This window comes from Lontra canadensis, unplaced genomic scaffold (genome assembly GCF_010015895.1).
Source record: "Lontra canadensis isolate GAN:19392208 unplaced genomic scaffold, GSC_riverotter_1.0 scaffold94, whole genome shotgun sequence".
NCBI classification, from domain to species: domain Eukaryota; kingdom Metazoa; phylum Chordata; class Mammalia; order Carnivora; family Mustelidae; genus Lontra; species Lontra canadensis.
This window is the reverse complement of record NW_022631088.1, coordinates 6,308,498-6,324,540: the sequence shown is the minus strand read 5'-3', so window position 1 is coordinate 6,324,540 and position 16,043 is coordinate 6,308,498. Positions and strand designations below refer to the sequence as shown.

At 56.4% G+C, this 16,043-nt stretch overlaps 1 protein-coding gene across 1 annotated transcript in view; it reads left to right on the top strand.

Moving 5' to 3' along the window:
* The first annotated feature begins 6 nt into the window (after positions 1-6).
* Positions 7-16,043, top strand: part of ABHD17C (abhydrolase domain containing 17C, depalmitoylase) — a 42,009-nt gene continuing 25,972 nt past the window's right edge. The window contains exon 1 of the mRNA XM_032836870.1: positions 7-327. Within this exon, the coding sequence (XP_032692761.1) occupies positions 104-327 (224 nt within the window). The 5' untranslated portion in view covers positions 7-103. The remainder of the gene's footprint in view (positions 328-16,043) is intronic.

Below are 16,043 nucleotides of genomic sequence, written 5' to 3'. Positions count from 1 at the left end.
CCTGCACCTGAGCGAGCGCGCCGACTGGCAGTACTCGCAGCGCGAGCTGGACGCCGTCGAGGTCTTCTTCTCGCGCACCGCCCGGGACAACCGGCTCGGCTGCATGTTCGTGCGCTGCGCGCCCTCCAGCCGCTACACGCTGCTCTTCTCGCACGGCAACGCCGTGGACCTGGGCCAGATGTGCAGCTTCTACATCGGCCTCGGCTCGCGCATCAACTGCAACATCTTCTCCTACGACTACTCGGGCTACGGCGTCAGCTCGGGCAAGCCCTCCGAGAAGAACCTGTACGCCGACATCGACGCCGCCTGGCAGGCGCTGCGCACGCGGTGAGCCGGGGCGGAGGGCGAGGGGGTCGCCAGGCCCGGCCTGCGGCCGCGTGATGGGGGGAGGGGAGGCGGGCAGGGGTCCCCTGGGGGGCGGCGCGGGGAGAGGTGTCCTTCCTCTCCAGGGCTGTGCGCCGGCAGAGTGGGCCCCCCCCCCCCCGCCGCCCCCGGGCCCCCCTGGATTCGTTCTTCTCCTCCACCCCCGGCCTTCTCCCACCCCCTTTCCAAATCCCACCAGCCCGCAGGTTCCTGGTGAGCTCAGACTCGGGGATTAGCCTGTTCAGGCAGGCCTGGGTGCCACCGGCCCACCGGCTGGGTCGTTTGTGGCTCTGGTCCCCACCGGCGGAGGCGTGGGGGCGGCTCAAGGGTTGGGCAGAAGCAACTTGGTTTGCGCTGAGTTTCTGTGAGCCGCGGCCAGAGCCTCACGGGCCTCCGACTGAAGTGACCTTGGGCAGGCACAGCCTCTCGACCTCGGTCTCCTCTCGTGTATAATCCGGGGGCAAGAGGACATGACTTTCCAACTCCTCTTGTAAAGGGCTCCGAGGGGCCATGGGTGGGCAGCCCCGGAGGCAGCTGGAGGGGTGCTTGGTGTGGAGTTTGTCTTCTGGGGGGGAGGGGCAGAGTCCCCGGCACTGTGTGGACAGGAAGCTAGCTGGTGGCTGTCCCCTGCACCTCCCACAGAGCCTCAGGAACAAGCCCAGGATGAGTTTGAATCTTACCTGGTAGGGTCTGGCGACTCGCTTGACCTTGAATTAGCCTTTACAGGACTGGAAAGTGTTTATGGAGGGAGCCCTTTGGATGTTCCAGGCCCAAATGGCAGACCCGGTACCTGGGTCAGAAAACTGGAGTTTTCTTCTCGTCTTAGAAACTCGCCTGGCAAGTGCGCAAGTCACGCCACCTGTTTGTGCTCCCTGTGGGTGTTTGTGACTCTCCCCCACCTACCCCAGAGCAGTGATGGGGGAAAGACTTGAGATCACGTCTATAATGCCGTCTGATCGCTCCCGTTAAAAGAGTCCTCAGGTTAAGTGCAGTTGGCATGATTCTGGCAACGGGCACTTACGTGGTTTTGCCCAAAATATGTTGCTTGGCTTATGCGGATCGCCAGTGTGAATGTTCCCAAATTACCCTTTGCGTTTTGGGAGAAATGCCTCGTCCCCAGGACGGTTTTGGGATTTAATACATATTGTTGCCTGTGTTCTCTTGGAATCCTGAAGGAGTTTATTGGGAGGATGCTTTCTCGAAAGTGGTTTGGGCAGATGAGGACGTATCACGTACAGATCTACTGAGTCAGGAGCCACAGGCCGTCGAAAGCTGCCTGTTCCAGTAAAGGGTTTCAAAACTCTGTGTCCTACACGATCAGTACATTGCCGCAGTGTACTGCTCATAAAGGTGTTAAGAATAAGGGTTGGCATTAAATCTTTTAAAAATGAACCATCAAAATCCTACTTTGAGTTCCAAGATGTGAGAATTTCTGTAGACCATTGTTCCTGTGTGTGCATAACTACCTGAGAACGAAAGCCTGTCAGACAGAGGCTGGCCCTTTGGCCTGGATGTCCAGGTGTGGCTGTGCTACAGAGTAGGCATGGTGTTGTCATTTCCTGGTGACTCTTGTCATACTTAGTTTAAGGGTATAGTCTCTGGATCAACAGTTCGATTCAATTTTGGCACATCTGATGATAGATCTGAATTGTGCCTACCATTTATTTAATTTTACAGCAGAATTCATATCTAGACGGATTCACGCCTCTGTAAAGTGGGGTAGAATTTAAAGGCTACCATGAACATCTTAGAACTTAGAAACTTGCAGACCGTCTTGCCCTGTGCTTTTCAGCGATCTGGTAGGTGACCCCATGGTCACACATACAGGTCACGCGTCGATCAGGCACACACGTATACGTCCTATCCCTCTGCACATGTCCGTGGCCGAAGCACATGTTTCACAAACCACTGTTTTTTCCACGGGCAATGTGCATGGCATAGTATAATCTATTTAATATTTTTTTTTTTAAAAAGAAGAAAAATGCAGATTGGGCCACGGAATCTATTTCCTAACTTCGGAACTCTGCTCTCGGGCGCCCACCTTGTCTGCCCGAGGCTCGGGGAAGGCTCTCTCAGGGTGGGCTGGCGGCAGGTCTCCAGGCCGCGGGTTCCACACCGCCTGCTGCACCACGGAGTCCTGTGTGTCAGACCTCCCAGGAGGTGCATTCTCTGTGTTAGTTACTCTAGTGACTCGGGAGCCCCCCGATTCCGAAGCCGGGCCGTCCCTTCACTGCCTTCCTTCAGCTGACTCGGGTTCTCGCTGGCTCTCCTGCCTTCACCTTGCGTGGGAGGTGTCCTCTTCTTTGCCTGTTTGCAGCTTTGCTCAGGTCCTTGCCAAGGCAGAGAGTCATCCACCGCAGGTACCCATGGCATGACTGGGCCTGACCCCCTTTTCCACCTCCTTCCTTCCGTGTCTTCGTTGGGGATCTCTCTTCCGACCTCCTGGTCACCACATGGCTCATGGTCCCGATGGCACATCCTGCGTCGTCCTGTGCTCTGTCTCTACTCAGCCTGCATCCCGCCTCCCTCCTCACCTTCACCTCTAGCCTCTGGCGTGTGCCCTTCTTCGGCGTCGGAAGCACCTGGTCCTGACCGGCTGCAGATTCGGACACTCTGTGCTCCTGGCAACTGGTACCCGGCCCCTTGGCTGGCGCGTTTCACGCTCTTTCACTATGTCCTGCTGTTGAATGGTCTTTCCGGCTAAACTGAAGCTCCCTGGAGGCTGGGACTCTGTGTCTTCTCTGTACCCAGCAGTGCCCTGGGATAATGGGTATGCGTCAAGTATTTGTTTAATGAATTGCACGTAGGGACGGCCCAGAAGTCCACAAATGAGATAAATTTAGTTTTTCCTAAGTCGGACTCTTACAAACAAGAGTTGGGTCTTATCACACCTCCCGAGTTCTGCTATCTGCGGGCGTGAGCACAGACCGGATCAGGGAGGGTCTACAATGTATCGGCCTGAGGTCCCAGCCACTTTGTATCCATTCTGTGCTTGTTCTGCGCACAGTGAAGTTTCTGTTGGGGCCGCCGAGTAAGAGCTGCCCTCCCTTGCTGTCCTCTTCATCTGCCCCCACCCCCCTGTCTGCCGCAGCCCCGGGCGGACTTCCCGCTCGGACACTGCCCCGGGTGCCAGCTACCCACGTGCCTGGGGACGGAGCGGGTCTTGTCGGTGAGGAGTGGCCAAGTGGCCAAGCAGTCCCAACGGAGCTTTGGGGAGGAAGTAAACAAATGCAAAGGCGAGAAGGGTGTTCTTTGCTTGTCGGCCGGTAGAGGATTATTTCAAGCATTTTTAAAAACTGTTAGAGAAGGTGTGGGATAGGAGCAGGTGTGAGGGGCTGGGGCAGGGAGAAGTGAGCGCGTTCGACTCCGCTTGGCTGCTTCAAGGCGGCGCCATAGCCTGGGGGTCCTCGGACAACAGAGACGGGTACCTCAGGGTTCCGGAGGCGGGGCGTCTGAGGTCAGGACACCTGCGAGGTCGGGGTCGCGTGAGGACCCTCTTCCCGGCTGCAGACTGCTGGCTTCTCATGGAGTCCGCACTCGGCACAAGGGACCCGGGGGCGTTCTTGGGCTGCTTTTCTAAGGGCACTAACACCCCAGAAAGGTTCCACCCTCTGGACCTGACTACCTGCCAGAGGCCCCACCTCTCAATTCCGGCACCCGGGGGGCTGGGTTTCAGCATGGGACTCTGCCGGCGGGGACGTGAATATCTAGTCCCCCGCAGCTGGTGTGGGAACAGGGAGAGGTTCTCTACAAGTGAGAGCCGGAGCCCCAGTGAAAGCTTGAAGGTTAGGACCTGCCTTGCATCTATAAACATGTCGTGAACACGAGCCCTTGAGGGAATGGGTGGGAGTCCCCTGGAAATGTCCGTGGAGGGACACTGACGAGCAGTGCAGCTTTCTCGGGAGGTGGCATGGTAACTTGAGCTGGGGAAGTGGTTAATTTGCTCCATGTGGGATGAGCTGCCTGTTGGTTATGGTGGGAGCAGGCAGGTTAAGCCCTTCAGTGCACGTCCTGGGGGGTCCTCTCAGATGGGAGCAGCTGCAGACGGCCCCGGGATTCGAGAAGGTGTGAATCGAGCCAATTTGCAAGCAAACAACCCGGAGAATGAGGTGGAAGATGGGTGGCAAGAATTCTGGCTGGAACACTTCAATCTAGAAAAGGAGAGACGGCATCTGGGACTCCGTTATCACCGGAGCTTGCTGGGGCCATCCGTCTGCAGAAGTTGTCCCAACCTTCTGTTTGTTACAGAGACTGGAAGGGTGAGGCATTCAGTGACAGAAATAGGGACCCGATCTGAGAAAGCAAACGCAGAGACAAAGAGAAATGACTTTTGGTGCCTCAGTGCCACAGGCAAGTTACCGATGTTCATTCCCTTTACCAGCAGCCGTTATCCATTAGCCCGGCGGGCACGTGCTCCTGGTGGACACTGGGGAACGTCCCCCTGGAGCATCGCTAATCCCCAATTCTTGCCTGCTTCCTTCTTTTTCTATTTTGTGAAAGGATGGACTTGATTTTGGAGACTTTTTTTTTTTTTTCCCAGCCTTAAGTTCTCCCCCATGTATTACTGAACCAACCCACCAGTGCGGAGGCACAGTAACAGAGGAAAACCATTTCCCCCAGTGAAACCTGTCCATTGTGTAGGGGTTGTTGAGGGAGCGGAGTAGGGATGTTGCAGAATGATGGGATAGGAACGTGGGGCTCTAGTGAGGGTGCAAATATGTGTGCCAGCTCCTGTGCCATCCCGTATGGGCCCGGCTCGGTTCTCCTCGCCCGCCTCCTCGGAGCTGCCTGCGATTCAAGTACCGGTTCTCATCCGCTTCCCCTGGGCAATGGGGCGGCCCCGCTTTGGTTTCCTGGCCAGGAATCTCCTGATCCTGGAGTCTTGTGAGAAGACATGGTGAGGGTCCGCCCACACTGCGGTGATGGTGGAGAGGAGAGAGAGAACTTCTAGAAACGTTCCGAAAACGTAACCCTGTGCTGCTGTTTTGTAAGTTCTGTGTCTGTGATTCGCAGGACCTGTAACTGGACAACTCGTAAGCCCCAGGAAGGCCGTAGCCGGCGTTCTCGGGTGGCCCCGTCTGTTGGCTGTGAATGGTGTTCTGACTCTCAGGGTGGGTTTCTCCTGGGGGAGCGAAGCAGCTCCTTTCCCTGGGAAGGCGAAGTTACAGACCTGACTTGTCTGCTCCCTGTGTTCTCAGAGGGAATACGACGGTGCCGTTAAGGGAAGGCCACTTAGGATTTCTACCTGGGTCTGACGGCCGGGGGTTGAAGGGAACGGAATGTGGTATGGAGAGTGGTTGACACGAGGGCCAGGCACGGTGGTGTTTCCAGGAAGGGAACAGCGTGTTGGCTTGAAATTGAAGGCGGCCAGTGTGGGAATATCCCACTCAGGAGAGTGCAGCTCTCGGAGTCCACTCGCTGAAGCCAATGTGGGCGAATGTGTTTTGGGGGTCCGCACAGTGTCTCCCTGGCGCGCCCCCGACCCTCGGAGCGCGTGTGCTGAGCCCGGCCGTTGGGGGGTGTCCCTGTGGCTCAGCGTTCCTCTCCAGCCCCTGCGGACTCTGAGCTTCTGGGTCCATGGTTCATGGCTCCTTCTCCACGCTGGTGGCTCCTTCTCCACATTCATGGCTCCTCCACGCTTCCGTTCCAAGGGTGACCCACCAGACGGACTCATGCGTGCTTCTGTGTGGAGGGGTGAGCGCGCCTTCCAGATGCATCCATGTTTGTCCCAGGGCCCTTGGAGGCTGGGCGTGGAGCCCTGGGCTTGGGGCCCGACCCACCGGTGGAAGTGGACTTTTCTCCCTTTTTGCTTTCTGGAGAAGTCACTTCAAGGATGTCCCCTGAGGGGACTGACGACGCGCTCTCTTCTCTCCTGCCCCCTTGACTCCTCTGCTCCTCTGCCCTGTCCGGGAACCCCACGGGAGCCCCTGAGGCCTGGCGTCGCACACGGGCCTTCCCCGTGGTATTTTGCTTCAGCTCGTGGTGAGACGATGAACTTCCACTCGAGGAGGCCTTGCTCGCAGGGACCCAAACTCTCAGCGCAGAGACACTTAGGAGATCATTAGCTGGCGATCCGAATGGCTTTTTTTCCCCCCCAGGATTGCTTTAAGTAATAGGCTTCCTGATTTGTCTAAGAGATTGAATTTTTTTTTTTTTTTAAGATTTTTCTTTATTTGACAGACACAGTGAGAGAGGGAACATAAGCAGGGGGAGAGGGAGAAGCAGGCTTCCTGCCACACAGGGAGCCGGATGTGGGGCTTGATCCCAGGACCCCAGGATGACCTGAGTCGAAGGCAGATGCTCCACTGACGGTCATCCCGGTGCCCCAGAGATTGAGTTAACCGACGTTAGATGAGCACAGAACCTTTGCGGCGAGGGAAATTCGTTCTGATTCCGGCGCTCCTTCCAGTCCCTCATGTCCCCTTGCCCGAGGCACATCCTGGGGGAGGGGCTGGGCCCTGGTGCGTCCATTCCCCCGGGCGCTGGCGGGGGGCTCTGGCTGCAGGGGTGGCGAGGCTTGTCCACGGAGCTCCGGCCTCGACGAGCCTCGCTCTGACCGAGGGGCATAGGCTTTGCAGAAGAGCCCACAGTTGATTCCTTAAAGCAGGTCAGTAGGGCAGCGACGCCGCTGTTTTTCTGTGACCACCTGTGTGGGCTCCCGTGGCGACTGGCCATGGGGAACCAGGCCTCCCCTTCCCTGGCCCTTACCTCTCCTGCCCTGCAGCCCACGGCCACCCCCTGGGATGGCTGGCAGCTGGTGGCCGGTGGCTGGGGCCATGGACCTGGCTGTGGGCAGGCCGGGTGGGGGCAGCAGGGGACACGGGTGCAAGCGTGCCCGTGTGGCGCCTGCACCGCTCCAGCCAGAGGTCTCCAGCGGGAGACGACTCGGTGAGCTATCTCTTCATTTGGCTGATTTACAGCCGAACTGATTCCTGGCCCTTCTGTCAGAGCAACACAGCAAGGTTGTCTCAAGGGCGACCTGGCGAGGAACGTTCCTGCGAGTCTGAGCTTTCCTCTGGTGCTTCTGTGGCGAAGGGCAGGGGTTTGGGAGTCAAGCCGACCCGAGATCCTGCCCGAGTTGCTTTTAGCTGCCGGGCCTCGGGCAGGCCTCCTAACCTGCGTGGACCTCAGGTCCGGTCACGACGGTCCTGCTCATGGGGGCGGCCCCCATGTGAGGTGTGTGAGCCCAGCGCCCCCCACACGGCAGGAGCACTGCAAGGGGGCTGTTTGTTCACGATCGTGACTAACATTGTTCGAGCTGCCACTGGCACATGTTCAGCTCACGCTGACGTCCAGGCACTTAGATCTGAGAGACCGTTGGAGATCCCTCTGAGGACATGAGCAGCACGCGGGGCCGGCCTGGCTCGGTGGGTGTGGGCGCACTCGGTTGTGCAGGCCTCCCCCTGCCCCCCTTCATCCGTGGGAGGTTTGTTCCGAGACCTCACACCAAACCTGCGCTGCTGGGCTTTTCCTCCGGCACGCGTACCTGTGATCAGCATGTAAATGAGGCCCCAAGGGAGGGGACAACAAGGACGCATAATACAGTGGGACCGTCCAAGCATTACACAGTGATGAAGGTGCTGTGGACGTGTTCTCCTGCTCAGACTACCGTGCTATGCCGCGCTCACCCTCCTGACATGATGAGACGGTGTGAGGGGGTGTCGGAGGTGTGGGGACGTGGTGTCAGGCTGATGGTGACCGGATGACGTGTCAGAAGGAGGATCACTGGTCCCGACTGCGGCTGAGCAGCAGGACCTGGACGCCGCGGACGGGAGGAGGCTGTGTGTGCCGCTGCGGCGCAGAGGCCGTCTGGATTCTCTCCTCCGCATTTCCCAGTTTCGCCCTGGGGAGCAGTGTGTGCTGGTGTTTTAAATCGGGGGGTACTTCATCTGCCAAGGTGCTTATGTGCCCAGAGGAGAACTTAAAAGGAGAGGAAACTACCTGTAATCTATGCCCCCCACTGCCTCCCTCCTCCATGCCCTTTGCAGGCCTTGCTCTCGGGCGCGGGCTGTGCTGTCTGGCAGGAGACTTCTTGGGGCATTGTGTCAGGAATGGGAGGACGAGAAGGTGAAACCCAGTCCCTGCCCACCACTCAGGACATGCGCTGGTAGCTGTTGGCTAATGCGATGACCTTCAGTAGATACTTACCCTTCCCTTTTCTTCAAGTCAGCCCAGGGACCTGAATCACACACTTCCTTCTAAAATATGAATGCTCCCATGATGCCTCGGGCCTCCGAGTCCTGTTGGGCTTTCAAGGCTCTGCGCCGTGGAGCTCATTGATAACTTCCACACGATCGATTCCCTTCAGAGCGCTCGAGGACCGAGGCACCGTGGTGAAACTGGAAACCATCCTTCCAGAAAGCCTTGGCCATTCAGCTTCAGACGGCTTGGTGACGGGCTGCCTGTCCGCGATCTACTGAATCCCAGAGCAGAGCCCAACCTCCAGATTACTGGTTAACAGAGCGCGGCTTTAATTTTCAAATACAAAGGGGGCGCGGAGGGATCCTGGTGCTGATTATTCGCTTCCTCCTCTGGTTTACGATTTTGGGTGGTTCAGATGAAATCCGGGCAGCTAGGCTGGGGGGAGAATGTCAGGCGAGCCTGTACTCAGGATACACCCGTGGTGCGAGCTTCCAGACGTTAATTCTAGCTGCTGGCTCACCTCTCTGTTATTATGGCTGGGAATCCAGTGAGAATTCCAACTTTCTCAAAACTATTTTTAGTGATTGTCACGGGTGGAACCAAGCCGCGTGTAGTACAATTACCTTGCCTGCAAAGGTCCGTCATACCGGCACGAGGGGTGCGTATGCTAGTTTAACTTGAATATTTTGGTCCCTCCCTATTGTCATGAATAACTCGAGGGTATTTCACAGACGCCCTCTTCTCGGTTGCACCCGTACCAACTGCTGTTGTTATCACTTTAGTTTTCATAGGTGTATAGAAGGAAAGGACCACTCACATGTTAATGAACTCTGTGCGTGTTTTGTGTTTTGTGTTACATAGCCGGGCTGGAGGAAATCGTTTTTTAAACGAGCATGCTGTCAGGTGATTCCTTGGAAGACATTGGTTTTTCCTACGAAAACGTCAAGGAAACCCCAGAATGACTGTGGTCCGAAGTGAGGGGGGAGGGTTGTGGGGCTGTGCTCCCACTGGGGAGGGTTTCGGGTCTCTGCCTCTGTTCCCGAAGCTCAGCAGGGGCTCGCCAGCCTGGGGCTCCAGCCCTGCCACAGCTCAAAGTCCAGCCTCGGGCTGACCCATCACGCTTCCGTGTCTCACTTCCTCGTCTCCGGGTGGCAGCGGCAGGCTCCTCTCCGGGGTCCTCCTGTCCGTCCGCACGTCTGGCCAGCCACGTCAGTTTGCACACCTGGATCCTGGTTTCCTTGGCTGCCCTGCCCAGGCCGACCTCCCCTGCGTCCTGTTCCTCACCCCTGCTTCCTGGCTGCCCGGCCCGCCCCTGGCTGACACTCCCCTGCAGCACCCTGTGCCCGTCCCTGGTGCCCATCCCTGGCCCCCGTCCGCAGCCATGCCTCATACCTGTGGTTTCCAGCAACGCTCCCGGCCAGGCCTTCGGATTATGAAGTATCCTTTTCTGACTCAATCTCATATCCTGTTGGGTCTGTTTGTTTAACAAGTGTATTAAGGGCCTGCCATGGGCCAGACGTGCTTCCTGAACAAAACACACACAAAATCCCCGCTGGCTGAAGCTTTCCCTCACAGGGGGCACATGCCCAGGAAAAACAGTCATCCCAGTAATTATGTAAACAGGGTTTGAGGAGAATATGATCAGTGTTACTGAGACAGGAGAAGAATGTCGGAGAGAGTCGGCCGGTGGCAATAAGAAAGTGGGCGTGTGCAGGGCCTTTGAAAAGGTGACAGTGGGCTTCATCCCGAAAATGACATCAGGCCTAAAGCAGTGAGGAGCTAACCCTATGGCTCCATGCAGGAAGGGACAGGGGACAAAGGTCCTGAGTTCACAGAGCATCCCGGACGTTGGTGTGGCTGGAGCAGGGCCAGTGAGGTACCCAGTGGAGGCGGTGGGAACCCAGATGGGGTCACCGGGTGTGGGGGGGCTCCTGGCTGGCCTCATAGGCCACTGCGTTGGGCTTGTGTGGCTTGGAATGCGAGCCTTGGGGACAGAAGTAACAGGACATCACAGGCTTGAGTGGCTCTTGGTGATGTGTCCGTGCTACATGGAAGGCCGGTGTCCCCTGGGAGGGGGAAGGAAAGCCAGTGAGGACCCACTGCAGGACCGTAGGCTAGAGACGGTGGCGGTGTGGCCGTCGCATGGCGGCAGAGCTGGTGCGAGGTGCTGGGATCCGGGCTGTTCTTTTCGAGGTCGGTCACCAGTGTTTGCCAAGTCGAGCGGGGAAGGGGAGGGTCTAGGATGAGTCCTGGGGTTTGAGCTGGAGCCCGATAGTCACTCCTCATCCAGGCGGCAGGGGGCTGGAGAGGCTCCCAAGTGGGGAGGCAGGCAGGGAGTCTCGCTTTGTCTCTGTCGCCTTTGAAATGCCCACCCCAGGGGACACACAGAGGAGGCGACAGCCTGGACTTCAAGAGCAAGGGCGAGGTACATTTTGCAATTGTCCCTTCCAAGAAGGAAACCACGAAACCAAAAGCCAACTTGAGGGAACAGGCATCTGCCTGGGGGAACCCTGCCCCTGACCACCCACCCTGTTCAGCCTGCACCTGGGAAACCCCAGGCCCCTGCAGACACCCTGTGTGGTCCAATGTCCCTGTGACAGCCCTGTCCCTGGGGGATGGCACTGAGGTGTCAGGGGGTACTGGGTGCTGCTCCCAGGTCACACTTGTACCTGGAGATTTGCCCCCCCCCCCCCGATCTCTCCCAAGACACCAGAGAGCGGCTGTCTCACCCCAAGCATCAGGATGTCCCCCGTCAGAGGTGCTGCCCACTCTTGTGTCCTGCTATCTTCCCTGGGTCCCTTCGGTGCTGCAAGCCTCCTGGCATCCCGAGACTAGTTTCTGAAAGCCTGACCCTCAGTGGGGACGAGCACGTCAGGACGTGGGCAGTGGGAGTGGACCCTGAGTACCTTTGTGGGACCAGGCATGGTGACGACCACAGTCTCCTTCGTGTGGTGGCTCCCGCTTGCCTCTTTCCCCAGACTTCCTCTCTGAACCGAAAAGTGGACCGGAGGGGGTCTCTGTAGCACCTGCCCCTTCTGTGGCCCCTTTCTCCGTGGTCTTTGCCCTGTCATCTTGTCTCCACGTTTACCACAAACTGTAAAGGTAATGCATTAACACTGTTGGTAATTAATGCAGAGGTAATGCATTAACAACACGGTTGGAGGGTTTGGCCCCGAGTCTCTCAGGAGCGGTCTCGTGGGTCCTCAGCTCTTGTCTGGACAGCACAGGTCAGCAGGAGGCCACCGTGTGTTCACAAGGAGGAAACGCCTGGGCTCCCTGTGCCCTTTCTGGACCAGCCTTCTGCATCCGCACACGCTGTTGACTGTCCCTCCTGTGCCCGCTGGCCCGTTGCCCCAGCGTCTTGCTAGCGAGCCTGGGTCGTGATCTCTGCTCCCACCGCCCTGCCCTCGTCGCTGCCAGTAAGAGCTGCTGGCTAGTTGGGCCCGCGTCTGGCCCTGAGGACAGGGCCCCGCTCTGGTTCTCCGCAGACTCACACGGAGCCCTGCGCGGGCTTGGAAGGCCCTTGGTGGGACAAGTAGATCACGGGGAGGGGCTGCGGGCCCTGAGGTTGCCTTCTTTTCAGCTTCGAGACTCAGGGCGCTCATCTCCTGTGATCCTGGGAATGGAGGCCTCAGACAGCCGTGGGCATCCCAGCTGCTGGCGGTGGGGTGGGGGGGTCCTCTCCGCTGTGCTGAGTGTGAGTGCGCAACCCGGCCCCGGGGTCGGGGGGACCTGAGATGCTGCCGCAGCCTCCGTCCGCCGCACGCCCGGCCTGCCTCCTGCGGGACGCAGCTGTTTTCCTGAGCGACACCTGACGGTGGGACTGGTCCAGGCAAGGGGACTGCAGGGCGGAGAGGAGACGGAGCCCGTCTGTCCTTCTGGGCGGTTATGGGTGGGAGTGCAGGCACCTTCACCTGCTGCGTGTGGCCTTCCTGTCCCCACGCGCACACCGCGGGCCACTGCTTTCAGACGTGTTTTCGTAAGACCCGGTCGTTGTTCTTAGGGGAGTTTGTGTCCCCTGTCAGCTGGTAACGATGAGAGTGCAGAGCAGGAGGACAGGGCACCTGGAATCCCACGGGCTGCCTGTGTGTGACCGTCACCACCTTGGGACCTTGAGACCGACACACCAGCTCTGTTTTTTCCCTTGCTGTAATGTTTATTTTTTTTTTTTTATTTTATTGTTATGTACCAGATAAATAAAATATTGAAGTGAACCCTGTGCCCTCATCACCCTCCTTCGACGGTTTCCAGTATTCTGCTGCACTTGAGGCAGCCATCCCCTCCCCCACTCTATCGTTACGCCCCTCTTGGTCTCTTTCATTGTAAGAAAAATTTGCACCATGGACGCGCAGACCCTATCCCAGCTGCGCGGTGTCCTGGCCGTCTCTTGCTGCGTGTATCGGCACTCGGGCGTGGTGGGGGCCAGACGCAGACCCGGGCTTTCCTGGATGCGCTGTGCTAGGTGTCTGCTGTCTTTGGAGTATGGATTGCAGTGCAAGAATAGATCTAAGGGAGACATTAAGTAGATTTCATACCAAATAGTATTCAAAAGAAAGGCACTGGAGTCTTGGCCATTGTTTTCAACATCATTGTTGTAAAGATAGATGGATGGCTGGCTGGCTGGCTGGATAGATGGAAGGAAGGATGGATGGATGGGAGGAAGGGAGAGACAGGAGCTCCAGGGGTGTGTCACATTTATCTAGAATGAGTGGTGTATGGTCGGAAGAGAGAAGGATCACTGGTCTGGAGCTGGGAGGTGGGACTCCTCATTGGGCACTGACACACATGGCTGTGTGGCTGGGGGAGTCATGCACTGTGTTTGAGCCCTGTTTTCTCTGTTCACAAAGAGGAGGTTTGCTGTGGGTGTCAGTGTGGGCTTGGACGTCTCCTCTGTGCCGAGCACATTTCCCGTGGGACGTAATTCTGATCACCACACCTGTGAGGCAGGGACTCTTGTCACCTCCATCTTAGAAACTGGGAGACTGAGGACCAGGAGGGATGAGTGACTTGCCCAGGGCCACACAGAGTTAAGAGGTGAGCAGGGGCTTGGACCCAGGCAGCCTGACCCTGGGGCTCCGGCTCCAAAATCAGACGATGTTCTCTGCATCCGTGGCCCCCCGGGGTGATGGGAGCTGAGCATCTCGGAAGGTGCTCAAGACTGTGCACTGGGTGCCAAGAGAAAACACCAGAACTCGTGTTTCTGTTCATGATTCATTGCTTTTCAATGTCTCTCTGTTATGTTTATTCTATTTTATTTTTTAAAAAGATTTTATTAATTTATTTGACAGACAGAGATCAGAAGTAGGCAGAGAGGCAGGCAGAGAGAGCGGGAAGCAGGCTCCTTGCTGAGCAGAGAGCCCTATGCGGGGCTCCATCCCAGGACCCTGAGATCATGACCCGAGCTGAAGACAGCGGCTTTAACTCACTGAGCCACCCAGGCGCCCCTCAATGTCTTTTATTTTAAATTGTTCTTAAGGTTTGTGTGTGTCTATATACATATCAGAAACACATGCTCTCCTTTTTGAGAAGAAGGTCACATGGTGGGAATTCTAGATTGATATTGTTATACTTAATAATTTTTGGATTTCTTTTCTTAGAACCACAGGATCTGAGCACAATGAGAAATTTTAAATTTTTAGAATTTCCAACCCTTCAGTGCCTGGTAGATCTCAGGTGCTGGGCCCGATGTGGGTACAAGCTTTCATTGTTACTAGATCTTTTACAGCACAAAACACCCCTTCAATCTGCATTTAAAAGGTGACTTTGAGTACCCTGAGAGAGACTCCCCTCCCCGTGGAATTCTGTACTTTTGTCTAACAGCATTCTGAAGACCAAAAAAAAAAAAAAAGTCTTCTAAACCTTTGGAAATCAATTGAAAGGAAGAATAGAAATGATTCATTTCTAGTGGGATGGGTGGTTGTGCCTGCTCTGCCTTTCCCGTTGTGGATTCTGATAAGGGGGAGATGCTGAGGGGCCTGTGTGCTGACCTCTGGAACTTTCGGTGGGCAGGAGGTGCAGAGGGCAGGGGCAAGGACGACGGGGCCAGACGGCCCCGGGGTCCACTCCTACCTCTGTGGGTTCCTCTGGGCCTCAGTTTTTTCTCCAGTAAAAGGGGGAAATGCTGGTCGTGTATGTGGTGGCATTTGTTATGAACAGTGGATGAGCACGTGTGTGTGCAGTGCTTGGGTGTAAGTCTGACAAAATGAATTTTTAAAAAAAAGACTGCAGAGAAATGGAAAGAAATGCAGAAGCCGGTCATAGGTGGTCTTTAAAGAGTTGAGACCTGGTAACCTGCGGGCTTTGTACACGGTGTCGTGCCTCGGGGCACCCTCTCTGTCCCTAAGAGTAGCTTTTGGAGAAAGGTGGGACAGATACTGTCATTGTCACTCCCTACGTTAGTAGAAGGAGGTTTAGGGAGAGGGACTGGTTTCCCTTGGCCCGTGGGGCTGTTCCACAGCTGAGTGGGAGGCTCCAGTGTCTTTCTTTTGATTATTACACCTTTTTCCAGGGTTGTCTGTCTTCATTTGTTGCCGTTAGTGGTTCCTGTCATGGCTGCTCTGGTGTGATTTTTCCGTCTGTGAACAAGGCAGCATGTTCACATGGTCCAGCAGCACTGTCTTCCCGTATTTGACTCTTTTTTTTTTTTTTTTAGTGTTTATTTCTCATTCCTCTGTTTATTGTCATTCCTGAAATTGGTTTTAAAGAGCCACAATGACCTATTTTAATAACATGGAACGGAGTCTTACTCGTGAGCATTTAAACTTGGACCACTTTTCCCTTGTGATGGGGAGTGGAAAATCCTTACAAATCCGTCCGACGTGTTTACGGAGCCACTGCAAAGTGCTTTAGCTTGACCCAGGAAAGGCATTCTTGGCCTCCAGGAGCCTGACTGATCATGGCAGGGGGCTTCCTGGCCTCCAGCCTGCTCCGAGGGTATAGGATGAGGGTGTAGGATGGTTATCCTGACCCGCTGCTCTAGGGCCGAGGGCTTGGCACTTCTCAGGAAGAGCTTTCCCACCTAATCCCTGACAAGGCTCTTGTCGTGTTTTGGTCTCAGTGACCACGAGGCAGCAAGTAAGATAAGTCCTTGGGAACACCCTCCCCGTGGGTTCTTACCAGGCTTGAAAGTGCAGGGTTCTCAGTAAGCCTCTGGTCAGAAGACTCGGATGGTACAAGAGTGAGGTTGGGAGCATCTGCTGGTTTCTTGGGAGAATGGATCCCGGGGTAAGGCATCTCTGCTCCCTCCCCCATCTCCCCACGCACGGGACGCTGAGTCTCCTTGCGCTACAGCCAGAGACGTTAGGGGGACAGTCATTTCTGTAGTCAGCTGTGCTGTGCCCATCAGTGGACTTTGGGCTCTTGCGCTCCCCTTGCTGGGGAAGCCGGTGAAGCATGCACTCAGGCGGTCCGCGGAAGGGACCCGAGGGCTGGGGGAGTCCGCTGGTCGCAGTGCAGGCACACTCACTCATCCGCAGCGAAATGAGAGACACAAGGACAGCAGTAGTCTCCGGACGTTTGTAAGGGTGCGGTATTGCTAG